This window comes from Bubalus bubalis, chromosome 19, assembly GCF_019923935.1.
Source record: "Bubalus bubalis isolate 160015118507 breed Murrah chromosome 19, NDDB_SH_1, whole genome shotgun sequence".
Classification (NCBI taxonomy): domain Eukaryota; kingdom Metazoa; phylum Chordata; class Mammalia; order Artiodactyla; family Bovidae; genus Bubalus; species Bubalus bubalis.
The window spans coordinates 20,247,017-20,274,449 of record NC_059175.1 but is presented as its reverse complement, the minus strand read 5'-3'; the positions used below and the strand labels follow the sequence as shown (position 1 = coordinate 20,274,449).

The window sequence follows — 27,433 nt, the reverse complement described above, 5'->3', positions numbered from 1 at the left end:
GTTTCTGTAACTGTCCTCATTTCTTTTCATTCTTTTGTCTCTATTCTGCTCTGTGGCAGTGAGTCCACCATTCTGTCTTCCAGCTCACTTACCGTTCTTCTGCCTCAGTTATTCTATTGATTCTTTCTAGGGTAATTTTTAAGTTATTATGTTGTTCACCTCTGTTTGTTCTTTAAATCTTCTCTTTTTAAAACATTTCTGGTATCTTCTTGGCCTATGCCTCCATTCTTTTTCCCAGATTTTGAATCATATTTACCATTATTACTCTGAATTATTTTTCAGGTAGATTGCTATCTTCTCTTCCTTTGGTTGTTATTTTGGGTTTTAATTTTTGTTGCTTCATCTGCACACATTTCTCTGTTTTCTGTGTTTCTGTCTTTCTGTGTTTGTGGTTTCCTTTCCACAGACTGCAGGATCACAATTCCTCTTGCTTCTGGTGTCTGGCCCCTGGCAGATGAGGGGTTGGTCCTGGGGCTGGTCCTGGGGTGAGGTAGGTGTCCTGGTGGGAGGGACTGGCACCTGCCCCTGGTGAGTGGAGCTAGGTCTTGTTCCTCTGTGGGGGAAGGGGGTATCAGGGGGTGTGATTTGAGATGGCTGTGAGCTCAGTGCAACTTTTAGGCAGCCTGTCTCCTGATGGGTAACACTATGTTCCTATCTACTTTATTGGGCTTGAGGCTTTCCAGCACTGGGGGCTGTAGGTTGCTGGGTTGGGCTGGGTCTTGGTGCAAAAATTGGGACCTTCTCGAGAGCTCACACTGATCAGTATTCCCTGGGGTCTCCAGTTCCAGTCTCCTTGCCCCCACAGTAAGCTACAGCCGACCCTCACCTCCCAGGAGACCCTCTAGGACCCCTAGGTAGGTCTCATCCAGGTTACTATGTATGCACTTCTTTTTGCTGGTCCCAGTGAATGAGACCTTGTGTGTGCCCTCTAAGAGTGGACTCCATTTTCCTCAGCCCTATGGAGCTCCTGCACTCACCTCTGCTCATCTCCAAGATTAAATGCTCTGGGGGTTCTTCTTTCAAATGACAGACCCTCAGATTGTGTCTTGGAGGGCTGTTTTTATGTAGGGACATTTCTGTGTAGCCTGTGTGGGGTTTTTTTTCCTGGTGCTAAGGCTGCTTTTAGTATAGATGTCTGCCACCTCTTCTTCAGTGTATGCTGTCCATTATCCCCTTGATAGGGGGTATGATGGATGTTGCGGTGACCAGAGCCTGCACTGGATATTGTTCTATGGTTGTACAGGATCTGCTCCCTAGTTCTTGGAGTAGCAGCTCCCAAATCTGTTTCTTGGCTGTGTTTCTGATCTGTGATGTGAGTTAGGTGAGGTTGGAGCACTCCTGCTGGGACAGAAGCCACTGAGTGTTCCTCCTCTTGAGCTGCTCACGTGCAGGTGTGCTCCTGTGTCACCTTTCGTCTGTTGTGCAGGCTCTCAGATTGTACTGTTATTGATAGCGCTCTCATTCCCACCTTCACTATCTGTATGCCGGCAGTTGGCCCTGGTGTTTCTTGCGTGCATGCTAAGTCACTTCAGTCATGTCCAACTCTTTGCAACCCCTTGGACTGTAGCCCACCAGGCTCCTCTTGTCCATGGGCTTCTCCAGGCAAGAACACTGTAGTGGGTTGCAACTTCCTTCTCCAGGGGATCTTCCCAATCCAGGGATCGAATACATGTCTCTTGTACTGCAAGTGGATTCTTTACTCACTGAGCCACCTGGATATTTCTTGAGCATTGTTTTCACCAAGCCAGCAGCATAGATCCCCTGAAGTCAGGTCCCAGGATTGCAGTAATCATAGATCTGGACTCACTATGGGTGCTAAGGGGGCAGCTCAGACTTTGGCCTGGTCCAACATCCATGTGTACATGCCTGTAAAGTCCACAGCTGCTAAAGCTAGACCTGTCTCAGCTGCAGGAGCATTCATTGTCCATTCAGACATTCTGCAGGTGCTGAGTGTACAAAGCCAGTTGCTGGGCTGTAAATCCATTGTTTGTGTAGCCGTGAGGAAAGATTTCATCTCTTCTTCCTAGTTGCATGGCTCCTAGGGCTCAGCTGTGTGTATGGGAGCCACCTATAAGCATCTGCTCCTGAGTCTGGCCCACAGCACACAAGCCCGCCTTGTAGGGTTGGGGAAGGGGTGTGGAGGAGGTCATGGCTGGGGGTGACTCTGGCAGGGGCCACTGCATAAGAGGAGAGGCTTCAATGGCCATGACTGATTTATTAAGTCAAGGCTTTTTTTTTTTTTTTTTTTTTTTTTTTTACTGAGCACGTGCTATATATCCTGCACCATGCCAGACATTATAAGGGATACGGAAAAACTATGATCCACAGTTCAAGTTCACAGGCTCCAGTTGCTTTCAGTCAAGTGGGGAGACAGAAATATACACAAGAGAGCAGGAATTATAAACAACAATAAAATAGGATAATGAGGATATGATAAGCTGGAGGTGCATGCTAAGAGGAAAGCAACAGAGGGAATGAGGCAGACACAGGTTGTCGGCAGGAGGTGTGGGAATGAAGTGGGATGGGAGATGGATAAAGAGCAATGCAGAGGGAACAGAGAGAGAATATATGGAAATGAGCAGAACAGCCAGGAAGAGGTGAGTGATGAAAGGAACTAGCAATCGTATGGTTAAATGAAAAGATAAGTTTCGAATGGTTCCAAAAGGAGAGTAGAATATGAAAACCATTAAGAGGAGAAGAAACATTATGAATAAAGGGCACAGTGGAGTAAGGATCCTGAGAGGTACACTGGGAGGACAATGAGTGAAAAAGTTGGAACCCAGCATAATGTTATGGAAGTACAGTGGATTTGGGGGACAATTCCAGCCTTTGAGTAAAGGAGTTGGAATTTTTTTCTTTTTTTTTTGTATACAAAAGAGATCACTGAGGAATTCTCAGCAAGGACGAGTCTGGCTTTCTAACCTTTCTGGTCAGAACCAGAAATGTATCCAATCTAGCAATCCAGTGCATACCTACATAAGAAGAGAATGAAATGAAAGTTTCACAATACACATTTACCCTTATTAGATGATATTTGTTCTGATGCTATCCTCTTTTCTATTATTTTTCATCTTTTTTCTTTTCATGTTTCAACTCACTAAATATATGCTAGGATCCACTAACGTGCCTCAACCCACTAAAATTTGAAAAACACTGTTCTGAAGGAGGCACTTTGGGATTAATCTGTGGGGAGTGTGTAGCACAGATTAGAGAAGCAGAGATCTTCTCAATGGGTCACTCTGTTACTTGGCATCTCATAAATGAACTATGCACAGTCCAGTCTGAGAGACTGATCATTTCCTTATGAGATTAGTGAGCTCATTAGACTAAAGGCTATCACCCAATGACCATAAGAACCCTCCTACTAAGTTCTTGCAGCTGCTATGAGAAGGTCATACAGCTGATGTCTGGTGTATGTGGCTACCCTTGATCTTTTATTTCATTCGTAGGGCTTCTCTCTATTCCATAAACTTAACAATGTTTTCCACTCAAAAGTCTGAAAAACTTGGCAATCTTTTCTTAGTCGTCTTAGCACCTCAGAAAGCTAGGAATAGAGAATAATAGATTCCCTGAGAGAGAAAGAAAGGAAATCTGGGAGAGATTGGCAGGGTAGCTTCCTGAGACCATCCCTCCCTCCTTGTGTTTTCTTGACAAGTCAAGCATATGCCACGTGGGGGAAGAAGCTGCTACACAGATGTAAATGACTTCTATACATAAACCTGAAAACTGTTTGATTCAAAGAAACCAAGAATGGGAGCCATTCTTGGGAGCCAAGAATTAAGTGACATTGGGACAAAAGAGGCAGGTAATGGGCTACTTTTTTTTTTTTTTTTACCACTGTAATATTAATAAATTACTTGGGTGTTGAGAAGGTCATGTTATGGAAGGGAATTAAAATGGTGAGAACACATCAAGAAGGCAACTTTCCTTGGAATTCTGCTGACTGACACAAACACAAACCCTTTTCATGTGGTACACAGAGGTAGGAAATTCCCTGCAATTATGAGGCAGAAATGTTTTATGTACCCATGCAAGTTCTTCCAATGATTTCTGATTGATTTTTTTGCTCTGTATTCAATAAACCCCAGCAGTTGTCTTAGCAACCAGCACTTAGGCATTTGTAGAGAGTCATTTACCTTCTTTAATGTGTTTTTTTCCTTCTCATGACTAAATACATTTCTATAAATGATCATGAAAGATCATTTATAAGGGAAAAACCTAAGCTTAAAGATTTTGAAGGTCTTAGCTTTATTTTATTTTTAATTACTGGTAAAATTACATTGTCCAGAATAGCATCACACACAAAGGTTGGGTACTGTTTTTTAAATGTCATTACCACATCTTAGCAGATGGCTCAAAACAAAACAAAAATAAGAGTTTTATTGACCTAGTTACAATTAATTCTCCATTGTGGATGGTTACATCCATGTAACATTTGTTTCTCCTAATGAAGTTACTTAATGGAACTGAGCTATAGGTGAGGTCTTTAAAACTCATATGGCAGCCTCCCTTGATTATTCAGTTTAGTTTACCAAATATTTACAATGCATCAGGTGCCTGGAAATACAGTGATAACACTACCTTTTGAGAACAACCATTGTAGTGCCTGAGTTAGACTATACAAACGATGAACATTTTTTAGGTCTTCCCTTTCCTGGTTTTGTTTCATTTGGCCTGCTGGGCACCTCCTTCTTGAACTCTGCCATCTTCACTTCTATATCATATCATGGTGTGCTCTCTCCAGCCATATCTTGGCTGTTCCTAGGGAGACTTCTCTTTCTCCCTCTTGCACTTTGTCTTTCTATCCTTGGACCACCACTCTTCTCTCTCTGCACCCTCCCTCAGATACTCCCAACCACTTCCGAGGCATGAACTCTGTCTATAAACCAATGACAGCCAATCCTGTCTTAACCCTGACCCTTTCACCTGAGTTTCCATCTACTCTACCTACCTGCCAGCTTCACATGTTCCAATTTAGGATGGTCCTCTATATCACCTGCAACTGCATCCTGTGGGATTCTTTTTCAAGTACATATCTGTCAACCGTAACCCAGGCATGCTGCATCAAAGTTTCTGAAGCCCAGGAATCTTCATGTTTAAAACACACCCTTCTGCCTTTTCTATGACCCTAAATTTTTAGAACACTGGCTTAAATTGCTGGGAATGTTTGGAGAATGCAGGGAATTGCTCCAGAGCTAAATATTATCCTATAGCTAGTATCATTCTTCCTGTATGTGTTTTTGACATCTCCGATAGATGCATGTACCTATAACAATATATGGAAATGTTTTGGATTTTTATTTTTATCCAAATACAAATTTATAGTATAGCAATAATCTCTATATATTAACATATACAATCTTATAATTTGTTTTCAATGTAAAAATGTTGAATTAGGAAGGATAGGAGAAATAATTAAAGATATCAGTATCAGTTCAGTCACTCAGTCATGTCCGACTCTTTGCAACCCCATGGACTGCAGCACGCCAGGCTTCCCCATCCATCACCAACTCCCGGAGTTTACTCAAACTCATGTCCATCAAGTTGGTGATGCCATCCAACCATCTCATCCTCTGTTGTCCCCTTCTCCTCCCACCTTCAATCTTTCCCAGCATCAGGATCTTTTCCAAGGAGTCAGTTCTTCGCATCAGGTGGCCAAAGTACTGGAGTTACAGCTTCAGCATCAGTCCTTCCAATGAATATTCAGGACTGATTTCCTTTAGGATGGACTGGTTGGATATCCTTGCAGTCCAAGGGACTTTCAAGAGTCTTCTCCAACACCACAGTTCCAAAAGCATGGACCTTTGTTGGTAAAGTAATGTCTCTGCTTTTTAATATGCTATCTAGGTTGGTCATAGCTTCTCTTCCAAAGACCAAGCATCTTTTAATTTCATGGCTGCAATAACTATCTGCAGTGATTTTGGAGCCCCCCAAAATAAAGTCTCTCACTGTTTCCATTGTTTCCCCATCTATTTGCCATGAAGTGATGGGACCGGATATAACTGGGAATAAGAACAAAGAAATTTTGGGAGGAGAATGGATTTGCATTGCCTTGAAATTTTAGAAGAATACTTGACACATTTTTACAAGCTCTGAATGGGCAGAAAGTGCAGAAACTCTGAGGTCTTCTAAAAAATGAAGTCAGAGAAACAAAAACTGCAAACAAACTAATTGCTTTTGGAGAGAAGTGATTTTTTAAATAACTAATTTATAAGGATACAATTTTGTGTTTTTAATTTGCATTCATACTTCTTCCCAAAGCAAATAATATATATATATATATATATATATATATATATATCTCCTATTACTCTCCATTCAAATAATTGTCATGATATCATGTGCCTATATTACTAAATTCCAACCCCATCTTCTCCATCCTTCCTCCTTGTCCAGCACAGGGGCCCTATGAGGATCTCTGACAACTATAAAATATTCTTATACTTCGCCATCTTTCCAGCCTGTAAAATGTGGCTCCCCTTCTTTTCACCTCTAATTATTGTTTTGATTATTCATCTTCAAATGTTTATTAAACACCTATAATGATATCAAAGAGTCATGATATATCATCCTCCTTGTGGAGCTTAATGTGTGGTCTGCATATCAAAAATATAATAAAGTATCATGAATATACAAATTAAACAGGGCTGGAATACATTAAAATGTGTATAACTTGAAGGATGAAGAAGGGACATGCAGATCTATAATACAAGTAAATAGTTCCTTCTGTTTTAGGAATATGAAGACTCCCAAAAAGGCACATTCTTATGTCTATAAACTCTGAAACATTGATTCAATAAAAACTGGCTTAGTTAAGCAATTCTCCAAGGGAATAATCTCTTGAAGTAGAAAAAGGTAAATTAAAGACAAATCGGAAAGGATTCCTTAATTTAACAAGGAATATATTAAAAGAACTGATTGTATCTGGAGGAGGGAGGTGGTACAGACAGGATATAGAGTTGCTTCCCTGAAAGTCTAGATAAACCAAGTGAGGCAGATGCACCACATCTAATAGAGTCTGAATTCTTTTGGGGACATTTCTGTCCTGTCAAGAATAAGAGTTTGGACATGTTGGCTATGAGGCTCCATATGACTTGATATCACTTTTAGAGACATGGTAAAACTAGGGTAGATGCAAACCAGATCTTCAACAAATGCTAAAGGATCTTCTCTAGACAGGAAGTACAGAAAAGGTTTATAAACTTGAAACCAAAACAACAAAGTAAATTGCAATGGGATCATATTTACCAATAATTACTTAAATGTAAATGGGTTGAATGCCCCAACCAAAAGACAAAGACTGGCTGAATGGATACAAAAACAAGACCCCTATATATGCCGTCTACAAGAGACTCATCTCAAACCAAGGGACACATATAGACTGAAAGTGAAGGGCTGGAAAAAGATATTTCATGCAAATGGAGACCAAAAGAAAGCAGGAGTAGCAATACTCATATCAGATAAAATAGACTTTGAAATAAAGGCCGTGAAAAGAGACAAAGAAGGACATTACATAATGATCAAAGATCAATCCAAGAAGAAGATATAATAATTATAAATATATATGCACCCAACATAGGAGCACCCCAATATGTAAGGCAAATGCTAACAGGTATGAAAGGGGAAATTAACAGTAACACAATAATAGTGGGAGACTTTAATACCCCACTCACACCTATGGATAGATAAACTAAACAGAAAATTAGCAAGGAAACACAAACTTTGAATGATACAATGGACCAGTTAGACATAATTGATATCTATCAGACATTTCACCCAAAAACAATGAATTTCACCTTTTTCTCAAGTGCACACGGAACCTTCTCCAGGATAGATCACATCCTGGGCCATAAATCTAGCCTTGGTTAATGCAAAAAAATTGAAATCATTTCAAGCATCTTTTCTGATCACAGTGTGATAAGATTAAATGTCAACTACAGGAAAAAGACTATTAAAAATACAAGCATATGGAGGCTAAACAAGACGCTTCTGAATAACCAACAAATCACAGAAGAAATCAAAATATGCATAGAAACAAATGAAAATGAAAACACAACAACCCCAAACCTATGGGATTCAGTAAAAGCAGTGCACAGGTTAGGGGGTCTGGTATTCCCATCTCCTTCAGAATTTCCCACAGTTGATTGTGATCCACACAGTCAAAGGCTTTGGCATAGTCAATAAAGCAGAAATAGATCTTTTTCTGGAACTCTCTTGCTTTTTCCATGATCCAGAGGATGTTGGCAATTTGATCTCTGGTTCCTCTGCCTTTTCTAAAACCAGCTTGAACATCAGGAAGTTCACAGTTCACATATTGCTGAAGCCTGGCTTGGAGAATTTTGAGCCTTACTTTACTAGTGTGTGAGATGAGGGCAATTGTGCGGTAGTTTGAGCATTCTTTGGCATTGCCTTTCTTTGGGATTGGAATGAAAACTGACCTTTTCCAGTCCTGTGGCCACTGCTGAGTTTTCCAAATTTGCTGGCATATTGAGTGCAACACTTTCACAGCATCATCTTCCAGGATTTGAAATGACTCAACTGGAATTCCATCACCTCCACTAGCTTTGTTTGTAGTGATGCTTTCTAAGGCCCACTTGCCTTCACATTCCAGGATGTCTGGCTCTAGGTCAGTGATCACACCATTGTGATTATCTTGATCGTGAAGATCTTTTTTGTACAGTTCTTCTGTGTATTCTTGCCACCTCTTCTTAATATCTTCTGTTTCTGTTAGGTCCATACCATTTCTGTCCTTTATCAAGCCCATCTTTGCATGAAATGTTCCCTTGGTATCTCACAATAAACTGTGGAAAATTCTGAAAGATATGGGAATAGCAGACCACCTGACCTGCCTCTTGAGAAACCTATATGCAGGTCAGGAAGCAACAGTCAGAACTAGACATGGAACAACAGACTGATTCCAAATAGGAAAAGGAGTATTTCCAGGCTGTATATTGTCACCCTGCTTATTTAACTTCTATTCAGAGTACATCATGAGAAACGCTGGGCTGGAAGAAGCTCAAGCTGGAATCAAGATTGCCAGGAGAAATATCAATATCCTCAGATATGCAGGTGACTCCACCCTTATGGCAGAAAGTGAAGAGGAACTAAAAAGCCTCTTGATGAAAGTAAAAGAGGAGAGTGAAAAAGTTGGCTTAAAGCTTAACATTCAGAAAACTAAGATCATGGCATCTGGTCCCATCAGTTCATGGCAAATAGATGGGGAAACAGTGGCAGCCTTTATTTTTTGAGCTCCAAAATCATTGCAGATGGGGATTGCAGCCATGAAATTAAAAGACACTTGCTCCTTGGAAGGAAAGTTATGACCAATGTAGATAGCATATTCAAAAGCAGAGACATTACTTTGCCAGCAAAGTTCCATCTAGTAAAAGCTATGGTTTTTCCAGTGGTCATGTATGGATGTGAGAGTTGGACTGTGAAGAAAGCTGAGCACCAAATAATGGATGCTTTTGAACTGTGGTGTTGGAGAAGACTCTTGAGAGTCCCTTGGACTGCAAGGAGATCCAACCAGTCCATTCTAAAGGAGATCAGTCCTGGGTGTTCTTTGGAAGGACTGATGCTAAAGCTGAAACTCCAATACTTTGGCCACCTCATGCAAAGAGCTGACTCATTGGAAAAGACTCTGATGCTGGGAGGGATTGGGGGCAGGAGGAGAAGGGGACAACAGAGGATGAGATGGCTGGATGGCATCACCGACTCGACGGACATGAGTTTGAGTGAACTCCGGGAGTTGGTGATGGACAGGGAGGCCTGGCGTGCTGCAATTCATGGGGTCGCAGAGTCGGACACGGCTGAGCAACTGAACTGAACTGATGGAGACCTTATCTTTGACAAAGGAGGCAAGAATATACAATGGAGAAAAGACAATCTCTTTAACAGTGGTGCTGGGAAAACTGGTCAACCACCTGCAAGAGAATGAAACGAGAACACTTTCTAACACTATACACAAGAATAAACTCAAAATAGATTAAAGATCTAAATATAAGACTAGGAACTATAAAACTCCTAGAGGAAAACAGGCAAAACACTCTCTGACATAAATCACAGCAGGATCCTCTATGACCCACCTCCCAGAGTAATGGAAATAAAAGCAAAAATGAACAAATGAGACCTAATTAAATTTAAAAGCTTTTGCACAACAAAGGAAACTATAAGCAAGGTGAAAAAAACAGCATTCAGAATGGGAGAAAATAATAGTAAACGAAGCAACTGACAAAGAATTAATCTCAAAAATATACAAGTAGCTCATGCAGCTCAATACCAGAAAAATAAGCAACCCAATCAAAAATCGGCCAAAGAACTAAACAGACATTTCTCCAAAGACAAAGAAATGGCTAACAAACACATGAAAAGATGCTCAACATCACTCATCAGATAAATGCAAATCAAAACCACAATGAGGTACCATCTCACACTGTTCAGAATGGCTGCTATCAAAAAGTACAAACAATAAGTGCTGGAGAGGGTGGGGATAAAAGGGAATCCTCTTACACTGTTGGTGGGAATGCAAACTAGTACAGCTACTATGGAGAGCAGTGTGGAGACTCCTTAAAAAACTGGGAATAGAACTGCCATGTGACCCAGCAATCCCACTGCTCGGCATACACACTGAGGAACCAGAATTGAAAGAGACATGTGTACCCCAATGTTCATTGCAGCACTGTTTATAATAGCCAGGACATGGAAGAAAGCAACCTAGATGTCCACTGGCAGACAAATGGATAAGAAAGCTGTTGTATACACAACAGAGTATTACTCAGCTATTAAAAAGAATGCATTTGAATCAGTTCTAATGAGGTGGATGAAACTGGAGTCTATTATACAGAGTGAAGTAAGTCAGAAATAAAAACACCAATATAGTATATTAACACATATAAATGGAATTTAGAAAGATGGTAATGATGACCCTATATGAAAGACTGCAAAAGAGACAAAGATATAAAGAACAGACTCTGTGGGAGAAGGTGAGGGTGGGATGATTTGAGAGAATAGCAATGAAACATGTATATTACCATATGTGAAACAGATCACCAGTGCAAGTTCGATGCATAAAACAGGGCACTCAAAGCCAGTGCACTGGGACAACCCTGAGGGAGAGGATGGGGAGGGAAGTGGGGGAGCGGGGTTCAGGATGGGGGACACATGTACACCCATGGCTGATTCATTTGTCAATGTTTGGCAAAAACCACTACAATATTGTAAAGTAATTAGCCTCCAATTAAAATAAATAAATTAATTAAAAAAAAAAAAAAACTAAGGTGGATGGGATATCATTGTAACCAAGCCAAGAAAGTCTACCTCCTGAGATTTTAATGCCCATGCTGCTGACTTCTGCTGAGACTGAATGACTTCAGGGTTATCTAATTTAGGAACTCTGATTTTAGGATTCTCCAACTGGTTCCTGTTGAGTCTTTGGACTTCCTGGGTGGTGCTAGTGGTAAAGACCCCGCCTGCCAACGCAGGAGACATAAGAGATTCAGGCTCGATCCCTGGGTCGGGAAGATCCCCTGGAGGAGGGCGCAGAAACCCACTCCAGTATTCTTGCCTGGAGAATCCCATGGACAGAGGGCCTTGGAGAGCTGTATAGCCCATGGGGTCACAAAGAGTTGGACATGACTGAAGCGACTTAGCACACACGCACCCACCTCTTGGCTTTCCTTGCCAGCCCAGGTAAGAGAGAACAAGGCAGTAACTTCACTGAACTTTGAATCCATGCAGACTGACCCTAAGCAGCCAGATTCTCTTTATGCATTTTCCATTGAAGAGAATTAGAATAGCACCAGCACACCTTCCTGACCGCTAAGCTCCACCTGAGTCATATTCTTGGAACAATATGGAGATACAGATAAGGTCTTAACTGAATTTATTTTTCTGTTTTACAATCCAGGCAGGAATCTGGGTCTATTTAACTGGTAATCCTATTTAAACTCTGTTCATGAACTCCATAGTCTTCCAGCGATACAGTGAAAGATGCCAGAAAATGACTAGATCGTTGTTAAAGGATAAATTCTTTCAAATACAATCTTGCCCAAGTATTGATACATAATATCTCTTTTCAAAAAATGCCCAGCTTTATGGAATGTCCTCCAACCAATAAACTGAAAACTCCTTAACTACTCATTCTGTACTTTATAAGAAACCTCTGGAAATTCTTGATGACTCATTCTATGGGCCTTGAAAATTACACTGAGACAATTACCACTAAGCCACACATCAACTTCTTAGTATTTTTTAGGGTATCATTTTAGGGAATCTGTTAGAAAGACTATTTAAGGTAGTTCCTGTCTAAATAATGAAAGACTAAGGTATTAGAGAGCATGCTGTCTTCCTTCTTTGTTGCACTGAGAGAGCCACATTAGACTGCTCTGAGACTAGGAATAACAGATGAATAACTCAAGTCACAGGCTTCAAAACATTGAAGGGGTCTCACTGTCTCAGAAAATTCAAATCAGGCAGGGGCAAGGCAAGGAGAGGAGGAAAAACTAGAAGGAAGACTGGATCTAGAGAAGGGCTTCTCAAAAACACCAGTGCACAAGCTGCACTTCAAGCCAATTAAATTGGGATCTGATGGGACGCAGTCAACAGTATGGTTTAAAAGTTTTTATTGAAGTAAACTGACATGTAATATCACAAGTATATAACATAATGAGTCAGTATTTGCCTATTGAAAAATGTTCACCACAGTATGTTTAATATCCATCACCACATATAATGACAATTTTTTCTTGTGATGAGAACTTAAAGATTTATTTTCTTAGCAACTTTCAAATATACAATAGAGTATTATTAACTACAGAGCAACAGGGAGGCCTGGTATGCTTCAGTTCATGGGGTTATGGAGAACTGGACATGACTGGGCAACTGAACAACGACGATGCTATACATTCAGTTCAGTTCAGTCGCTCAGTCGTGTCCGACTCTTTGCGACCCCATGAATCGCAACACGCCAGGCCTCCCTGTCCATCACCAACTCCCGGAGTTCACCCAAACTCATGTCCATTAAGTCAGTGATGCCATCCAGCCATCTCATCCTCTGTCGTCCCCTCCCCCTCTTGCCCCCAATCCCTCCCAGCATCAGAGTCTTTTCCAATGAGTCAACTCTTCGCATGAGGTGGCCAAAGTACTGGAGTTTCAGCTTTAGCATCATTCCTTCCAAAGAAATCCCAGGGCTGATCTCCTTCAGAATGGACTGGTTGGATCTCCTTGCAGTCCAAGGGACTCTCAAGAGTCTTCTCCAACACCACAGTTCAAAGGCATCAATTCTTCGGCGCTCAGCCTTCTTCACAGTCCAACTCTCACATCCATACATGACCACAGGAGAAACCATAGCCTTGACTAGATGAACCTTTGTTGGCAATATGCATTACATCTCCGTAATTTATTCTGTAAGTGGAAGTTAGTGCCCTTTAACCCCATCATCCATTTCTCCTGCCCCCTCCAAGCCTCCACCTCTGATCACCACCAATCTGTCCTCTATATCTATGAGCCACATTTTATTTTGGGGGGGTTTTGCAGAGGAGGGGTGGTGGTTTGCTATTTTTTTGTTTGAGATTCTACATGTAAGTGAGATCATATGATATTTATCTTTGTTTGACTTACTTCACTTAGCATAATGCCTTCCAAGTCCATCCATGTTGTTGCAAATGGCAAGATTTCATTCTTTATTATGGTTTAATAGTAGTCCATTTATAAATATGTACCACATCTTCTTTGTACATTCATCCAATGTTGTGTATTTATGTTTCCATATCTTGGTTATTGTAAATAATAATGATGCTATTAACACAGAGATTGATATATGTTTTAAAATTAGTGCTTCCCATGAAAAGATGCTCAACATCACTCATTATCAGAGAAATGCAAATCAAAACCACTATGAGGTACCATTTCACGCCAGTCAGAATGGCTGCGATCCAAAAGTCTACAAGCAATAAATGCTGGAGAGGGTGTGGAGAAAAGGGAACCCTCTTCCACTGTTGGTAGGAATGCAAACTAGTATAGCCACTATGGAGAACAGTGTGGAGATTCCTTAAAAATCTGGAAATAGAACTGCCTTATGACCCAGCAATTCCACTGCTGGGCATACACACTGAGGAAACCAGAATTGAAAGAGACACGTGTACCCCAATGTTCATCGCAGCACTGTTTATAAGAGCCAGGACATGGAAGCAACCTAGATGTCCATCAGCAGATGAATGGATAAGAAAGCCGTGGTACATATACACAATGGAGCATTACTCAGCCATTAAAAAGAATACATTTGAATCAGTTCTAATGAGGTGGATGAAACTGGAGCCTATTATACAAAGTAAGCCAGAAAGAAAAACACCAATACAGTATACTAACGCATATATATGGAATTTAGAAAGATGGTAACAATAACCATGTATACGAGACAGCAAAAGAGACACTGATGTATAGAACAGTCTTTTGGACTTTGTGGGAGAGGGAGAGGGTGGGATGATTTGGAAGAATGGCATTGAAACATGTATAATATCATATATGAAACGAGTCGCCAGTCCAGGTTCGCTGCACGATACTGGATGCTTGGGGCTAGTGCACTGGGACGACCCAGAGGGATGGTGTGGGGAGGGAGGAGGGAGGAGGGTGCAGGATGGGGAACACATGTATACCTGTGGTGGATTCATGTTGATATATGGCAAAACCAATACAATATTGTAAAGTTAAAAAATAAAATAAAAATTTAAAAAAATGCATAAAAAATTAGCATTTCCATTTTCTTCTTATAAATACCCAGAAGTAGAGATGCTGGATCATGTGATAGTTCTATTTTTAATTTTTTGAGGAACCTCCAAACTGTTTTTTATAGTGGCTGCAAAATTTGCATTCCTACCGATAATGCGCAGAGTTCCCTTTCCTCTACATTTTTGCCATCACTTGTTATTTCATGATTTTTGTTATGATAGCCATTCTAACAGGTGTGAAACCATGTCTCGCTATGGTTTGGATTTGCATTTCCCTGAGGAGTAATGCTGGGCATTGTTTCATGTGGATGTTGGCCATCTGTATGTCTTCTTTGGAAAACTGTATATTCAGAAGTAAAACTGTTTCCTTTTCATTTTGTTGATGGTTTCCTTTGTTGCACAGAAGCTTTTGTTTGATGTAGTCTCATTTGTTTCATTTTGCTTTCATTGCCTTAGCTTTTGGAGTTAGATCCAAAAATTCATCACCAAGACCAATGTCAAGGAGCTTACTGACTGTTTTCTTCTAGAAGTTTTATGGTTTCAGGTCTTTAATCCATTGTGAGTGAATTTTTATGTAAAGTGTAAAATAAGTTTCCAGTTTTATTCTTTTGCATGTGGCTTCCAGTGCTATTTATTGAAAGGACTGTCCTTTCCTCACCATATATTCTTGGCTCCTTTATTGTAAACTAATTAACCAAATATACATAGGTTCATTGCTGGATTATCTGCTGTCTCACTGAGCTAAATTAATTTTTTCTATTGTTTTCCTGTTCTCTATTTCATTTCTTCTCTAATCTGTTACTTCTTTCCTTCTGCTAACTTTGTAGTTGATTTGTTCCTCATTTTCTAGTTTTTTAAGGTACAGAGTTACGGTTTTTTGTTTCTTAATGTTCCTTTCATGTTTCTTAATGTAAGTATTTATTTCTATGAACTTCCTCTTTAGAACTATCTTTGCTGCATCCCATAAGTTTTGGTAAGTAGTGTTTCCCTTTAAATTTGTCTCAAGATGTTTTATTTCCCCTTTAATTTTCTTCTTTGATTCATTTATTGTTGAAGTAGTATTTAATTTCCATGCATGCATGAATTTTCCATCTTTCCTCTTGTTGATTTCTAGTTTCATTTACCATTGTGGTCCAAGGACATACTTAGTATGATTTTAATCTTGAATTTTCTAAGATTTGTTTTGTGGCCCATCATATGATTGATCCTATAACATATTCCATGTACACTTGAAAGTATACAGTTGACCCTTGAATGACATAAACTGCATCAGACCATTTATATGTGAAACTTTTTAATAAATATGTTGAAAAAATTTTTGGAGAATTTCAGTAATGTGAAAAAACTCATGGACAAACCACATAGCCTAGAAATACTGAAAACATATTTTTTAAAGTCAGTTATGTCATAAATGCGTAAGATATATGTAAATACTAGTCTATCATTACATAAGTATATGTGTGTGTGTTAGTTGCTCAGTTGTGTCCCACTCTTTTGTGACCCCATGGACTGTAGCCCACCAGGCTCCTCTGTCCATGGGATTCTCTAGGCATGAATATGGAGTGGGTTGTCATTTTCTTCTCCAAGGGATCTGCCCAACCCAGGGATCAAACCTGGGTCTCCTGAATTGTAGGCAGATTCTTTACTGTCTGAGCCACCAGGGAAAACCAACATAGGCACAGGGTGATATTCAATATAAGATTCATAATGTCTTTGTTTTCTTCCTGTTTATAACTTTGCTTTCAAAGTATTACATAACGACACAATATGCTACTTACTCTCATAAATGGAGAAACTAAGTAGGATTTTAAAAGTGTAACAATATTTCCAGTACTCTATCATGAGTATGACTATAATATTGTATGCCATAAACATTTTGTGAGTGTGAAATTCTTGGTGGACAGTTTTTTTTCTTTCAGTATTTTTTTTTTTTTTTTTGCAGGAGTAGAAAGGAGTGGCTCTATTACCTTGCCAGGCAAAGGGTGCCACAGTAGGTTAATGCTTGCAAGACTGTACCCCACTTTCTGGAAATTAGGAAGGGGTCATACAGTTTCAGGCTAGAAAATGGGGCTGTACATAAGGATGGAGCTGAGGCAGTCTTGCATTCGTCTTCCCTCCTGGAGACACGGAGATTGTTAAGGCTGGCGTCAGGTCGTTCTGAAACGGGTTCTGGTTGTACTCAAGGTTGTCACTCTGAGACCTTCTTTCTGCGTGGAGAACGCTCATAAAGGGGAGGAGCGTTAGGGGTGTTGTCCTGGAGAAGTAAACATTAGGTGCCTGATATAACCTTGGCTAGAAGGCAATCATTTTCAGCATGCAGTTAAGCAAGAAAGACAGGGCAGGAGTTAAAAGCCATCTGTAGGAGCCCTGGTGAATGAGTGGAAAGAGTAACGACTCTTTCAGTATTTTGAATATATCATCTAATTGACTCCTGGACTGACAAGTTTCTGTTGAGAAATCCACCAGTAGTTTTATGGGTGTTCCCTTGTCCCTTTCTTTTCCCTTGCTGCTTTCATAATTCTTTATCTGTGACATTTGACAATTTAATTAAAATGTGTCTGATATAGCCCTTTTTGGGCTTATCCACTAAGGGTACTGTAGGATTCATGGATCTGGATGTCCATTTCTTTCCCCAGATTTGGGAAGTTTTCTGTCATTATTGCTTTAAATATATTTTCTTCTCCTTTCTCTTTCCATAATGTGGATATTGTTTCTTTTTTATCCTGTTAAGTCCCACAGACTTCCTTTGCTCTTTTTCATTGTTTTTCCCTTTGGCTCCTCTGTCTGGATAATTGTAAATGTTCTGAATTCTACACTATTGATTCTTCCTTTTGTGTGGTTGAGTCTGCTTTTGAGTCTTTATTGAATTCTTTAGTTCATGATATTGTTCTGCTCTAGGATATGTTTTTTTGAGGTTTATAATTTTTGTTGAACTTCACATATTGTTCATGCATTGTTTTCTGAATTTTGTTTAGCTATTTGTTCCTGTAGTTCACCAAACTTCTTTAAGAAGTCTGTTCTAATTTGTCTGACAGTTCATAGATTTACATTTCTTAGGTGTCAGTTATTTGAGACTTACTAATTTCCTTTGGACTGCAAGGAGATCCAACCAGTCCATTCTGAATTTGGAAGGGATGATGCTAAAGCTGAAACTCCAGTACTTTGGCCACCTCATGTGAAGCGTTGACTCATTGGAAAAGACTCTGATGCTGGGAGAGATTGGGGGCAGGAGAAGGGGACAACAGAGGATGAGATGGCTGGATGGCATCACTGACTCGATGGTCGTGAGTCTGAGTGAGCTCCGGGAGTTGGTGATGGACAGGGAGGCCTGGCGTGTTGCGATTCATGGGGTCACAAAGAGTGGGACATGACTGAGCAACTGAACTGAACCGAACTGAATTTCCTTTGGTGGTATTGTGTGTACCTGATTTTTCATGATTTTTAATTCTTTACATCACTATCTGCACATTTGAGTGAACAGTTTCCTCATGTAAAATTTCTAGGTTCTCTCTGGCAGAAGAGTTCACCAGTCAGCTCAGTTTGGGTTTCTGGGCGTCTGTTGGCAGCACCGTTGGTGTGAAGCCTCTGCGCACACTCTGAGGTTGGGGTGGGTGTGTGCCGCAGGCTGAGAATAGTCGGACTGGACTGCTGGCTTGTTTCCCTGCCCAAGCAGGACTACAGCGCGCGCTCTGTATTTCCCTGGGTTCTCTGACCGTGCTTATTACACAGTTGTCTTGGGCACTGTGCTCAGCAGTAGATGGTGCTATGAATTAACTTCCCTGGCACGGTGGGGCAGCAGGACATACCCAAGGGGTGGTACGGCTTATTGTTTAGAAACCTGAGTCTGTCCAGACGGTACACTGAATTCCCTGGCCAAATGGGGCCACTTGATTTTACTCTCTGACGTCAGGAAAAGCCTATCTATGGGCTATGCGCTCTGTTCAAGTGCCACTGTAAGCAGGACTTTTTTTTTTTTTTTTTTTTTTTGGGTACCAAATTACTTTATTTGAAGGAATGGTACTAAAGAAAGAACTTAAGTAGATGTTTTGTTACAACTTATAGAAAAGATGAAGGTAACCCAAATATGCATGCACTGCCTTGGTGACCAGGGAAGTCACCCCTGTGGCTGTGGGAAACCAGCCTTAGGCTTAGCTCTCACTGTGTCCCAGGGTGTGCTTGTCAAAGAGGTACTCTGCCATGCCAGATCCAGGGGCCCCCATCTTGCGCAGGTTGGTTATGTGGTCACCCAATTCTTTGATGGCTTCCACCTGCTCATTCAGGTAATGAGTCTCAATGAAATCACACAGATGGGGATCATTTTTTTCAGTGGCCAGTTTGTGCAGTTCCAGTAGTGACTGATTCACACTTCTCTCCAAGCACAGCGCACATTCCATTGCAGTCAGCCCATTCTCCCAGTCATCACGGTCTGGTTTCTTGATATCCTGAAGGAAGATTCGGCCGCCTCGCTGGTTCTGCAGCTTCATCAGTCTCTCAGCATGTTCCCTCTCCTCATGAGATTGGTGAAGAAAGTATTTGGCAAAGTTCTTCAAAGCCACATCATCACGGTCAAAATAGTACGACATGGACAGGTAGACATAGGAGGCGTAGAGCTCCAGGTTGATCTGGCGGTTGATGGCGGCCTCCGAGTCCTGGTGGTAGTTCTGGCGCACCTGCGAGGGGGATGCGGTCGTCATGGTGGGCGGCTGAAAATGGGCGGTGGTGGTGGTGGTGGCGGCGGCGGCGACGGCCGAGCGGCGCTGGAGCGGTGGCGGGGACCTTGGGCCGGTCGGAGGGCGCTGTCAAGTGGTGACGAGGGCTGGCTCTGAGTGGCCGGCCGGGGTAGGGGGGGACGAGCAGCCGGGTTCCGTTCAAGCACTGTTGAAGCAGGAAACCACGGCGACTCTCCGCTAAGACTGTCGAGCAGGACTTTTATACAGGCTACACAGCTCCCCTGTGCTCTGGTTAGGTACCCTGCTCAGGTGGGCTGAAGGCAACATTCAGCAATGGGTAGGGCTATGAATTGGTTTCCCTCCCCTGATGAAAAAGGAGAATTGGATCCAAGTCTGGTCTTATCTCAAGCCAACCCACATCCCAGTTTCCCAAGCTATACAGGACCATGACTGGCTTTGCTCTGGGGAAAATCAATTCTGCTGTCATACTCTCTACTCAGGTGTTGTTGGGCTATGCAGCTTCTGGGTATTCTGGCCAGCCTTTCTGACTTGGCAGTACTGGGAGCTACATTCAGGAGTGAGCCAGGCTGCGACTCAGCTCTCATGCCTGGGTGGGGGAATGCCAGGTTACAGAACAAGAAGGCTCTTTGAAGACCTGCATCAGGCAGAACCATTCCCTGGTCAGACTGCACCACCATCTTGGCTCCACAGATGAGCAAAGCCACTGGTTGGGACTGCTACTTGGGTGCTTCAGGTAGGAACTCAGTCTGTCAAGATCCATGTGCTTGTTGCTGTAAGCCTCTCCTTGCTTCTCCATCACCATCAGATTCCCGGTGGTCAAGCCTTGCAGATTTCCTCGCCATCCCTTGTGGGATGAGTCTGTAATGGAGGCTCCCAAGAAGCAATCCGCATATGGGGGAAGCGGTATATTTACCCCAGGCTCTCTCGTCCCACTGGAGGAAGTGCTGCTCTCGGTGTGGCGCCGTGCCAGCCTGGCAGGAGCAGCATGGTCGGTGTGGAGCCGCTCCTCTTGCCCTGCTGACGCAGCCTGTGCTGGCTCTCTGGGCTGCAGGGGTGCTCCCGCCTCCCACATGTTCTAGGACTTTTCTCAGTGGTGTTTTGTCACATGGCTGGTTGTCAGTTGCTCTCCTTGTAAAGGAATGAAGTCAGGAATGACCTATGTCGTCATCTTGGTGATACCACTCCAGAAATCTAGATTTTTAAAGGTCAGCTCAAAACAAAATGTTAAAAGTCTGCACACCAGATATCACATACAGAAGTCTCTGTCTTGAAGAGTAGGTTAGATTGGGAAGAGGGGAAAGGATGAGGGACAGTGACTCAAGGAGATGACTCACATGGGCAAAACTGCAAAGGGCTTACGTTGAGTCTCTTCAGCAGATGGGGAACGGACAAGTGGGGCTGAGTGCAGGGTGCTGGGGGTGTTTTGACTGAGAATGATGAACCACGGCATGGGCAGCTGCTACATCAGCAAACTCAGATACTTCTTTCCCTCTCTGTTGTTGTGCTGAGCCTTTCCCACATATGAAGTGTGTTAAGCTAATGTCTGGGGAGAGAAGGACCAGGAGGGAACCTCTACATTGAGTGGGATTTGTCAAAGGCACAGAATGATCCTTGCATAGTTTCAGCATACTAATAAAACAGGAGAAAAGCTAACATCCAGTTAGGCCTGGCTAAGGGCTAGCATACTTGACCTTTTATTTTAGTAAAACAAACCTTTGGCTGAACTCCTATTCTCCAGCTTTGGTCTGCTTTCTGTGGAGCCTTCTTCAGGTAAGTGGGTCAAAATCCTTATCAATTCCTCTAAAGTCTGTCTCCAAGCTGGGGCCCAGCAGGGAATGAGCTAATATTGTAGCTTGGCCTGCTGCTCAGCAGTCTCAAGTTCTGGCCCAAATGTCACCCTCCTGGCAATAGAATGACCTTTCCTTGCTGCTCTGGTTCATTCAATTCCACAGGAAGGGGAAGACACTGAAACTGCAACTAGAATCTGGAAACAGAAAGTCTTCTCATTTAGGAGTTTGGAAATAGAAACCTATGGACAGATCACAGATTTTTAACAATGAGAGATGAAAAGGATTTACTGCACTATGATTTTTATGGAATGAAAGAACAGTTGCAATTTTTTTTTTCTCTCAAACTGAAGTTGGAAATAGTCATAGTGCCCCAAATGGTGTTGAGGTTTTTCCTAGGGGTGAAAAAAGAAAACAATTCCCCAGAATATCTTACGGAAACAAATAGTATTTCACACCATGGCATAGCCATTGATGCATGGGAATAAGTCATTGCCTATAAGAGTATTTTAAATGCATTAAATAAAAGGCTGAGAAGGTGGTAGTTAAGTGCTCAGTATTTGAATATTTGAATTGTGATTATTACCACTAATAATTACAAGGGGAACAAGTCTCTTAGGAGTGCTGGGACATTTCAGTACTCTTAAGGTGCCAACGGGGAGCCTGCCTGGCACCCACCACTTTGATGAGTAGTATGCTTTCGGCCTAAAGCTGCCTTGTGTGGGTATCAGTACCAGACTTCCCTGGAACCTGGCACTCACGGGACCTTCAGGGAGCCAGGTAGAGCAGTGCCAGCAGCCAAGCTGAGTGTGCTTCGTGTTCCTCATGTTCACCAGGACGTATTCAGACGTCCTGTACCATAAGCTCTGTCGTCTCCACTGAGGCTAGAGCAAAAACAGTGACAAATACCTGTTTGAAAGGTTTGTGTTGAGCAAGAGATGATATTTTCTGATTTACAGAATCCTCCTCTATGAGTGGAATGGTTTCCCCAGTAGGGCCTGGAGATTCCTTCTGGAGCGATCTCTTATGGAAAACATTCTCATTCATTTAAAATAGTGATTCTTCATCCATATGTATACATATATACTCCATTTTTGGGATTTCCTCCCCATTTAGGTCACCACTTCCCTAGTGGCTCAGACAGTAAAAGAATCTGCCTATAGTGTGGGAGACTTGGGTTCGATCCTGGGTGGGGAAGATCCCTTGGAGAAGGAAATAGCTACCCACTCCGGTATTCTTGCCTGGAGAATCCCATGGACAGAGGAGCCTGGAGGGCTACAGTCCATATGGTTGCAAAGAGTCAGACAGGACTGAGCGACTAACAGTTTCACGCTTCTCACTTTCGCTGGGAGCACTAAGCAGAGTTCCCTGAGCTATGCAGTAGATTCTTATTAGTTATCTGTTTCACACATAGTGCCAATGGTGTGCACATGTCAGCCCTAATGTCCCAGTTCATCCCACCGTCTTCCCACCTTGGTGTCTATACATTTGTTCTCTATGTCTGTGTCTCTGTTTGTAAATAAGATCATCTGTGCCAAATGGATAAAACAGTGATAAATATATCATACAGCTCAGTGATGTAATGCACATACAATGCATTTCACCCATTTACACTGTTCAGTTCAGTGGTTCTTGGTATATTCACAGAGCTGTGCAACCTTTAACACAATCAATTTTCATCACCCCAGGAAGAAACCCCATGCTCATTAGTATTCACTCCCTATTTCTCCTGACTATAGTTTTGCCTCTTTTGGACACTACATATAAATGGAATCATATAATATGTAGTCCTTTTGTCTGACTTATTTTACTTAGCATAATATTTTCAAGGTTTATCTATATTTTAGCCTGTATCAGTACATTTTATGGCTGAAAGGTATTCCATTATATGCATTTTCCACATATTATTTATGCACTCATCAGTTGACGGACACTCAGGCTGTTTTCACTATTTTATTTTAACTATTGCTATTCTAAATACAGCTGTGCAAAATTTTTGTGGACATGTTTTCACTTCTCATGCTAATGTACCTAGAAGTGGAATTGTAGGTTATACAGTAGGTATGTTGAACCATTTGAGAAACTGTCAGAATGTTTTCCAAAGAGGCTGCATCATTTTACACTCCCATCAACAGTGTATAAGGATAGTGAATCTTTTATAAAATATTTGTACTCTATGACCTCCATTTTGCCTATCCCCCAACCCTGCCTCTGGCAACCACTAATCTGTTCTCTGTATCTTTGAGCTTAACCTTTTTTTATTATACATATACATTAGATCATAGTATTTGTCTTTCCCTGTTTGACTTACTTCACTTGGCATAATGCCTTCAAAGTCTATCCATGTTGTTGCAAATTGCAAGATTTCATTTTTATATGACTAAATATTCTGTGTTTGCATATACATATACACATATATACACACATATATATCACATTTTAAAAATTCACCCAATCTGTGTACTCTTAGGCCATTTCCATGTCTTCAGTTCAGTCGCTCAGTCATGTCCAACTCTTTGTGACCCCATGGACTGCAGCACGCCAGGCCTCTCTGTCCATCACCAACTCCTGGAGTTTACTCAAACTCATGTCCATCAAGCCAGTGATGCCATCCAACCATTTCATCCTCTGTCGTCCCCGTCTCCTCCTGCCCTCAATCTTTCCCAGCATCAGGGTCTTTTCCAATGAATCAGTTCTTTGCATCACTTGGCCAAAGTATTGGGGTTTCAGCTTCAACATCAGTCCTTCCAATGAATACCCAGGACTGATCTCCTTGCAGTCCAAGGGACTCTCAAGAGTCTTCTCCAACACCACAATTCAAAAGCTTCAATTCTTCAGCACTCAGCCTTCTTTATGGTCCAACTCTCACATCCATACATGACTACGGGAAAAACCATAGCCTTAACTAGACAGACCTTTGTTGGCAAAGTAATGTCTCTGCTTTTTAATATGCTGTCTAGGTTGGTCATAACTTTTCTTCTAAGGAGTAAGCATCTTTTAATTTCATGGCTGCAATCACCATCTGCAGTGATTTGGAAACCCGAAAAAATAAAGTCAGCCACAGTTTCCACTGTTTCCCCATCTATTTGCCATGAAATGATGGGACCGGATGTCATGATCTTTGTTTTCTGAATGTTGAGCTTTAAGCCAACCTTTTCACTCTCCTCTTTCACTTTCATCAAGAGGCTCTTTAGTTCTTGTTCGCTTCCTGCCATAAGGGTGGTGTTATCTGCATATCTGAAGTTATTGATATTTCTCCTGGCAATCTTCCATGTCTTAGCTATTATAAATAATGGCTGTGATAAACATGAGGGTGCACATGTGTTTTCCAGTTATTGTTTGTTTTCTTCAGATAAATAACCTGATGTGGAACTGCTGGATCATACAGAACTTCTATTTTCAATTTTTGGAGGAACTCCATTCTGTTTTCCACAGTGGCTATAGCAACTTATTCCCATCAATAGTATACTAGCATGCCCTTTTCTCCACTTTCTCACTAACATGTATTATTTCTTATGTTTTTGACACAATCATCCTGACAGGTGTGAGGTGATGTCTCATTGTGGTTTTGATTTTCACTTCCCTGAGATTTAGTGATGCTGAGATTTTTTTTTTTTTTTGCTATCAATAATATATAGGTTGCCTTTTCATTTTGTTGATAGTTTCCTAGAAGCTTTTTAGTTTGATGCAGTCCCACTTGTTTATTTTTGCTTTTGCTGCCTCTGCTTTTAGAGTCAGATGTAAAATACCATCACAAAAATTAATATTAAGGAGTTTACAGCTCATATTTTCTTCTAGGAGTTTTCTAGTTTTAGGTCTTACATTCAAATCTTTTATCCAATTTGAGTTAATCGTTGTGTATGAGGTAAGCTAGTGGTCTGGTCTTACTCTCTTCCATGTAATTGTCCAGCTTTTTCAGTAGCACTTATTAAACAGACTGTCCTTTCCTCATTATATATTTTTGGCTTCTTTGTTGTAAATTATTCAACCACACATACATGGCTTTATTCCTGAGCTTTCTTTTCCACTGATCAGTGTGTCTACTTTTATCTCACAAAAGAGTGTTTTGATTACTATATGTGCTTAGTTGCTCAGTCATGTCTAACTCTTTGTGACCCTAAAGGGCTGCAGCTCCTCTGCCCATGGGATTTTTCAGGCAAGAATACTTGAATGGATTGCCATTTCCTTCTCCAGGGGATCTTCCCAACCTAGGGAAGATCTTCTCGGGGGATCTTCCCAACCTAGGAACCGAACTGGGTCTCCTGCATTGCAGGCAGATTCTTTACCACTGAGCTGTCAGGAAAGCTCCCTTTGATTACTGTAGCTTTGTAATATATTACTAGTTTGAAATCAGGTAGTATGTTGCCTTTAGCTTTGTTCTTGCTTAAGACTGCTTTGGCTATTTCGGGGAATGTTTTGTAATTTTATGTAAAATTTAGGATTGCTTTTTCTATTTCTGTGAAAAGTGCCATTGGAATTTTGATAGGGATTTTCACCAGGTCTGTAGATTCCTTTGGGCAGTACGGACATTTTAACAATATTCTTCCAATCTATGAAGATCTTTCCATTTATTTGTATCTTTAGCTTTTTCCCATTGGTGTCTTACAGTTTTTTCCATTGGTGTCTTGCAGATAAGTACACCTATCTTTCACCATCTTGGTTGAATTTATTCCTAGGCATTTTATTCTTTTTTAATATAATTGTAACTGGGATTTAAAATTTTTTTTTCTGATAATGTTATTAATGAATAGAAAACAAAACAGATTTTTATATACTGATTTTGTATCCTGAAACTTTACTGCATTTCTTTATTCTACAGTTTTGTGATAGAGTCTTTAAGGTTTTCTGTATTTAGTATGTCATCTGCAAGTAGTTACAGTTTTACTCCTTTGCCAATTTGGATGTCTTTTATTTCCTTTTCTTTCCTGATTTCTCTGGCTAAAACTTCCACTACCATGCAGAAACAAAGTGGCAAGAGATGGTATTTCTGTCTTGTTCCCGATCTTGAGGGAAAACTTTCAGCTTTTCACCACTGAGTATGATGTTAGCTATGGGGTGGGCATATATCGCCTTTATTATGTTGAAGTACAGTCCTTCTATATCCACTTTGTGAGTTTTATCATAAATGGATATTGAATTATGTTAAATGCTTTTTCTGAACCTATTAAGATGATCATGATTTTTATCCTTCATTTTGTTCATATGTATATTCTGTTGACTGATAGCAGATGTTGAATCATCCTTGCATCCCTGGAATATATCCCACTTGATCATGGCATATAATTCTGAACTTGGTTTGCTAATATTTTGTTGAGGATGTTTTACATCTATTCTTTAGAGATACTGGCCTGTAATTTTCTTGTTGTATCTTTGTCTCATTTTGGTATCTGGGTAATACTGACCTCATAAAATGAAGCATTAAAAATGGTAGTATTAATTATTCTTTAAGCATTTGATAGAATTCACTAGTGAAGCCATCTGATCCTGAGCTTTTGTTTGTTGAGAGGTTTTTGATGACTTATTCAATTTCCTTACTAGTATTTGTTCTGTTCAGACTGTTTCTTCATGATTGAGTCCTAGGAGATTGTATGTTTCTAGGAATTTATTCATTTCCTCTAGGTTGTCCAATTTGTTGGCATATAATTGTTCATGGAAGTCTCTTACAATCCTTTGGGTTTCTCTGCTACTGTCTTCTCTTTCATTTCTGGCTTGAGTCCTCTCTTTTTTTCTTGGAGAGTCTAGCTATAGGCTTGTCATTTTTGCTTATCTTTTCCAAGAATCAGCTCTTACTTTTTTGTTTGTTTCTATTTGATTTATTTCCACTCTGATCTTTGTCAATTCTTTCCTTCTGCTAACTTTGGGATGTGTTTGTTCTTTTCTAGTTTCCTGAGCTATTAAGATTATGATTCTTCTTGTATTCTTAGATTCTCAGACATTTATTGCTAAGAATTTTTTTTTTGGTAAAACATGGTAAGCTTTATGTTAAAGCATACAGTTTAGCATGTATCTACTTCGTTGTGCCACACATTGCCAGAGCTCATTTCCTTTTGCAAAAGTGAAACTCTATACCTGTTATGTGACATCTGTTTTTCTGCCCCCCCCCCCCCCCGCCTCTAGTCCTTCACTTTCAGTCCCTCTGAATCTGACTTCTTTGTATTTTTTTTGTCACTAGTTTATTATACATGGCATAATTTCAAGATTCACATATGTTGTAGCATGTGTCAGAATTTAA

At 40.9% G+C, this 27,433-nt stretch overlaps 2 protein-coding genes across 7 annotated transcripts in view; one reads left to right on the top strand and one right to left on the bottom strand.

Moving 5' to 3' along the window:
- Positions 1-27,433, top strand: part of RAB3C (RAB3C, member RAS oncogene family) — a 306,038-nt gene that overhangs the window by 266,157 nt on the left and 12,448 nt on the right. The gene's annotated exons all lie outside the window — the stretch shown is intronic.
- Positions 18,821-19,647, bottom strand: LOC123465178 (ferritin heavy chain). The gene has a single exon (XM_045163670.1). The coding sequence runs from the start codon at positions 19,415-19,417 to the stop codon at positions 18,872-18,874; it is 546 nt and encodes a 181-aa protein (XP_045019605.1). The 5' UTR covers positions 19,418-19,647; the 3' UTR covers positions 18,821-18,871.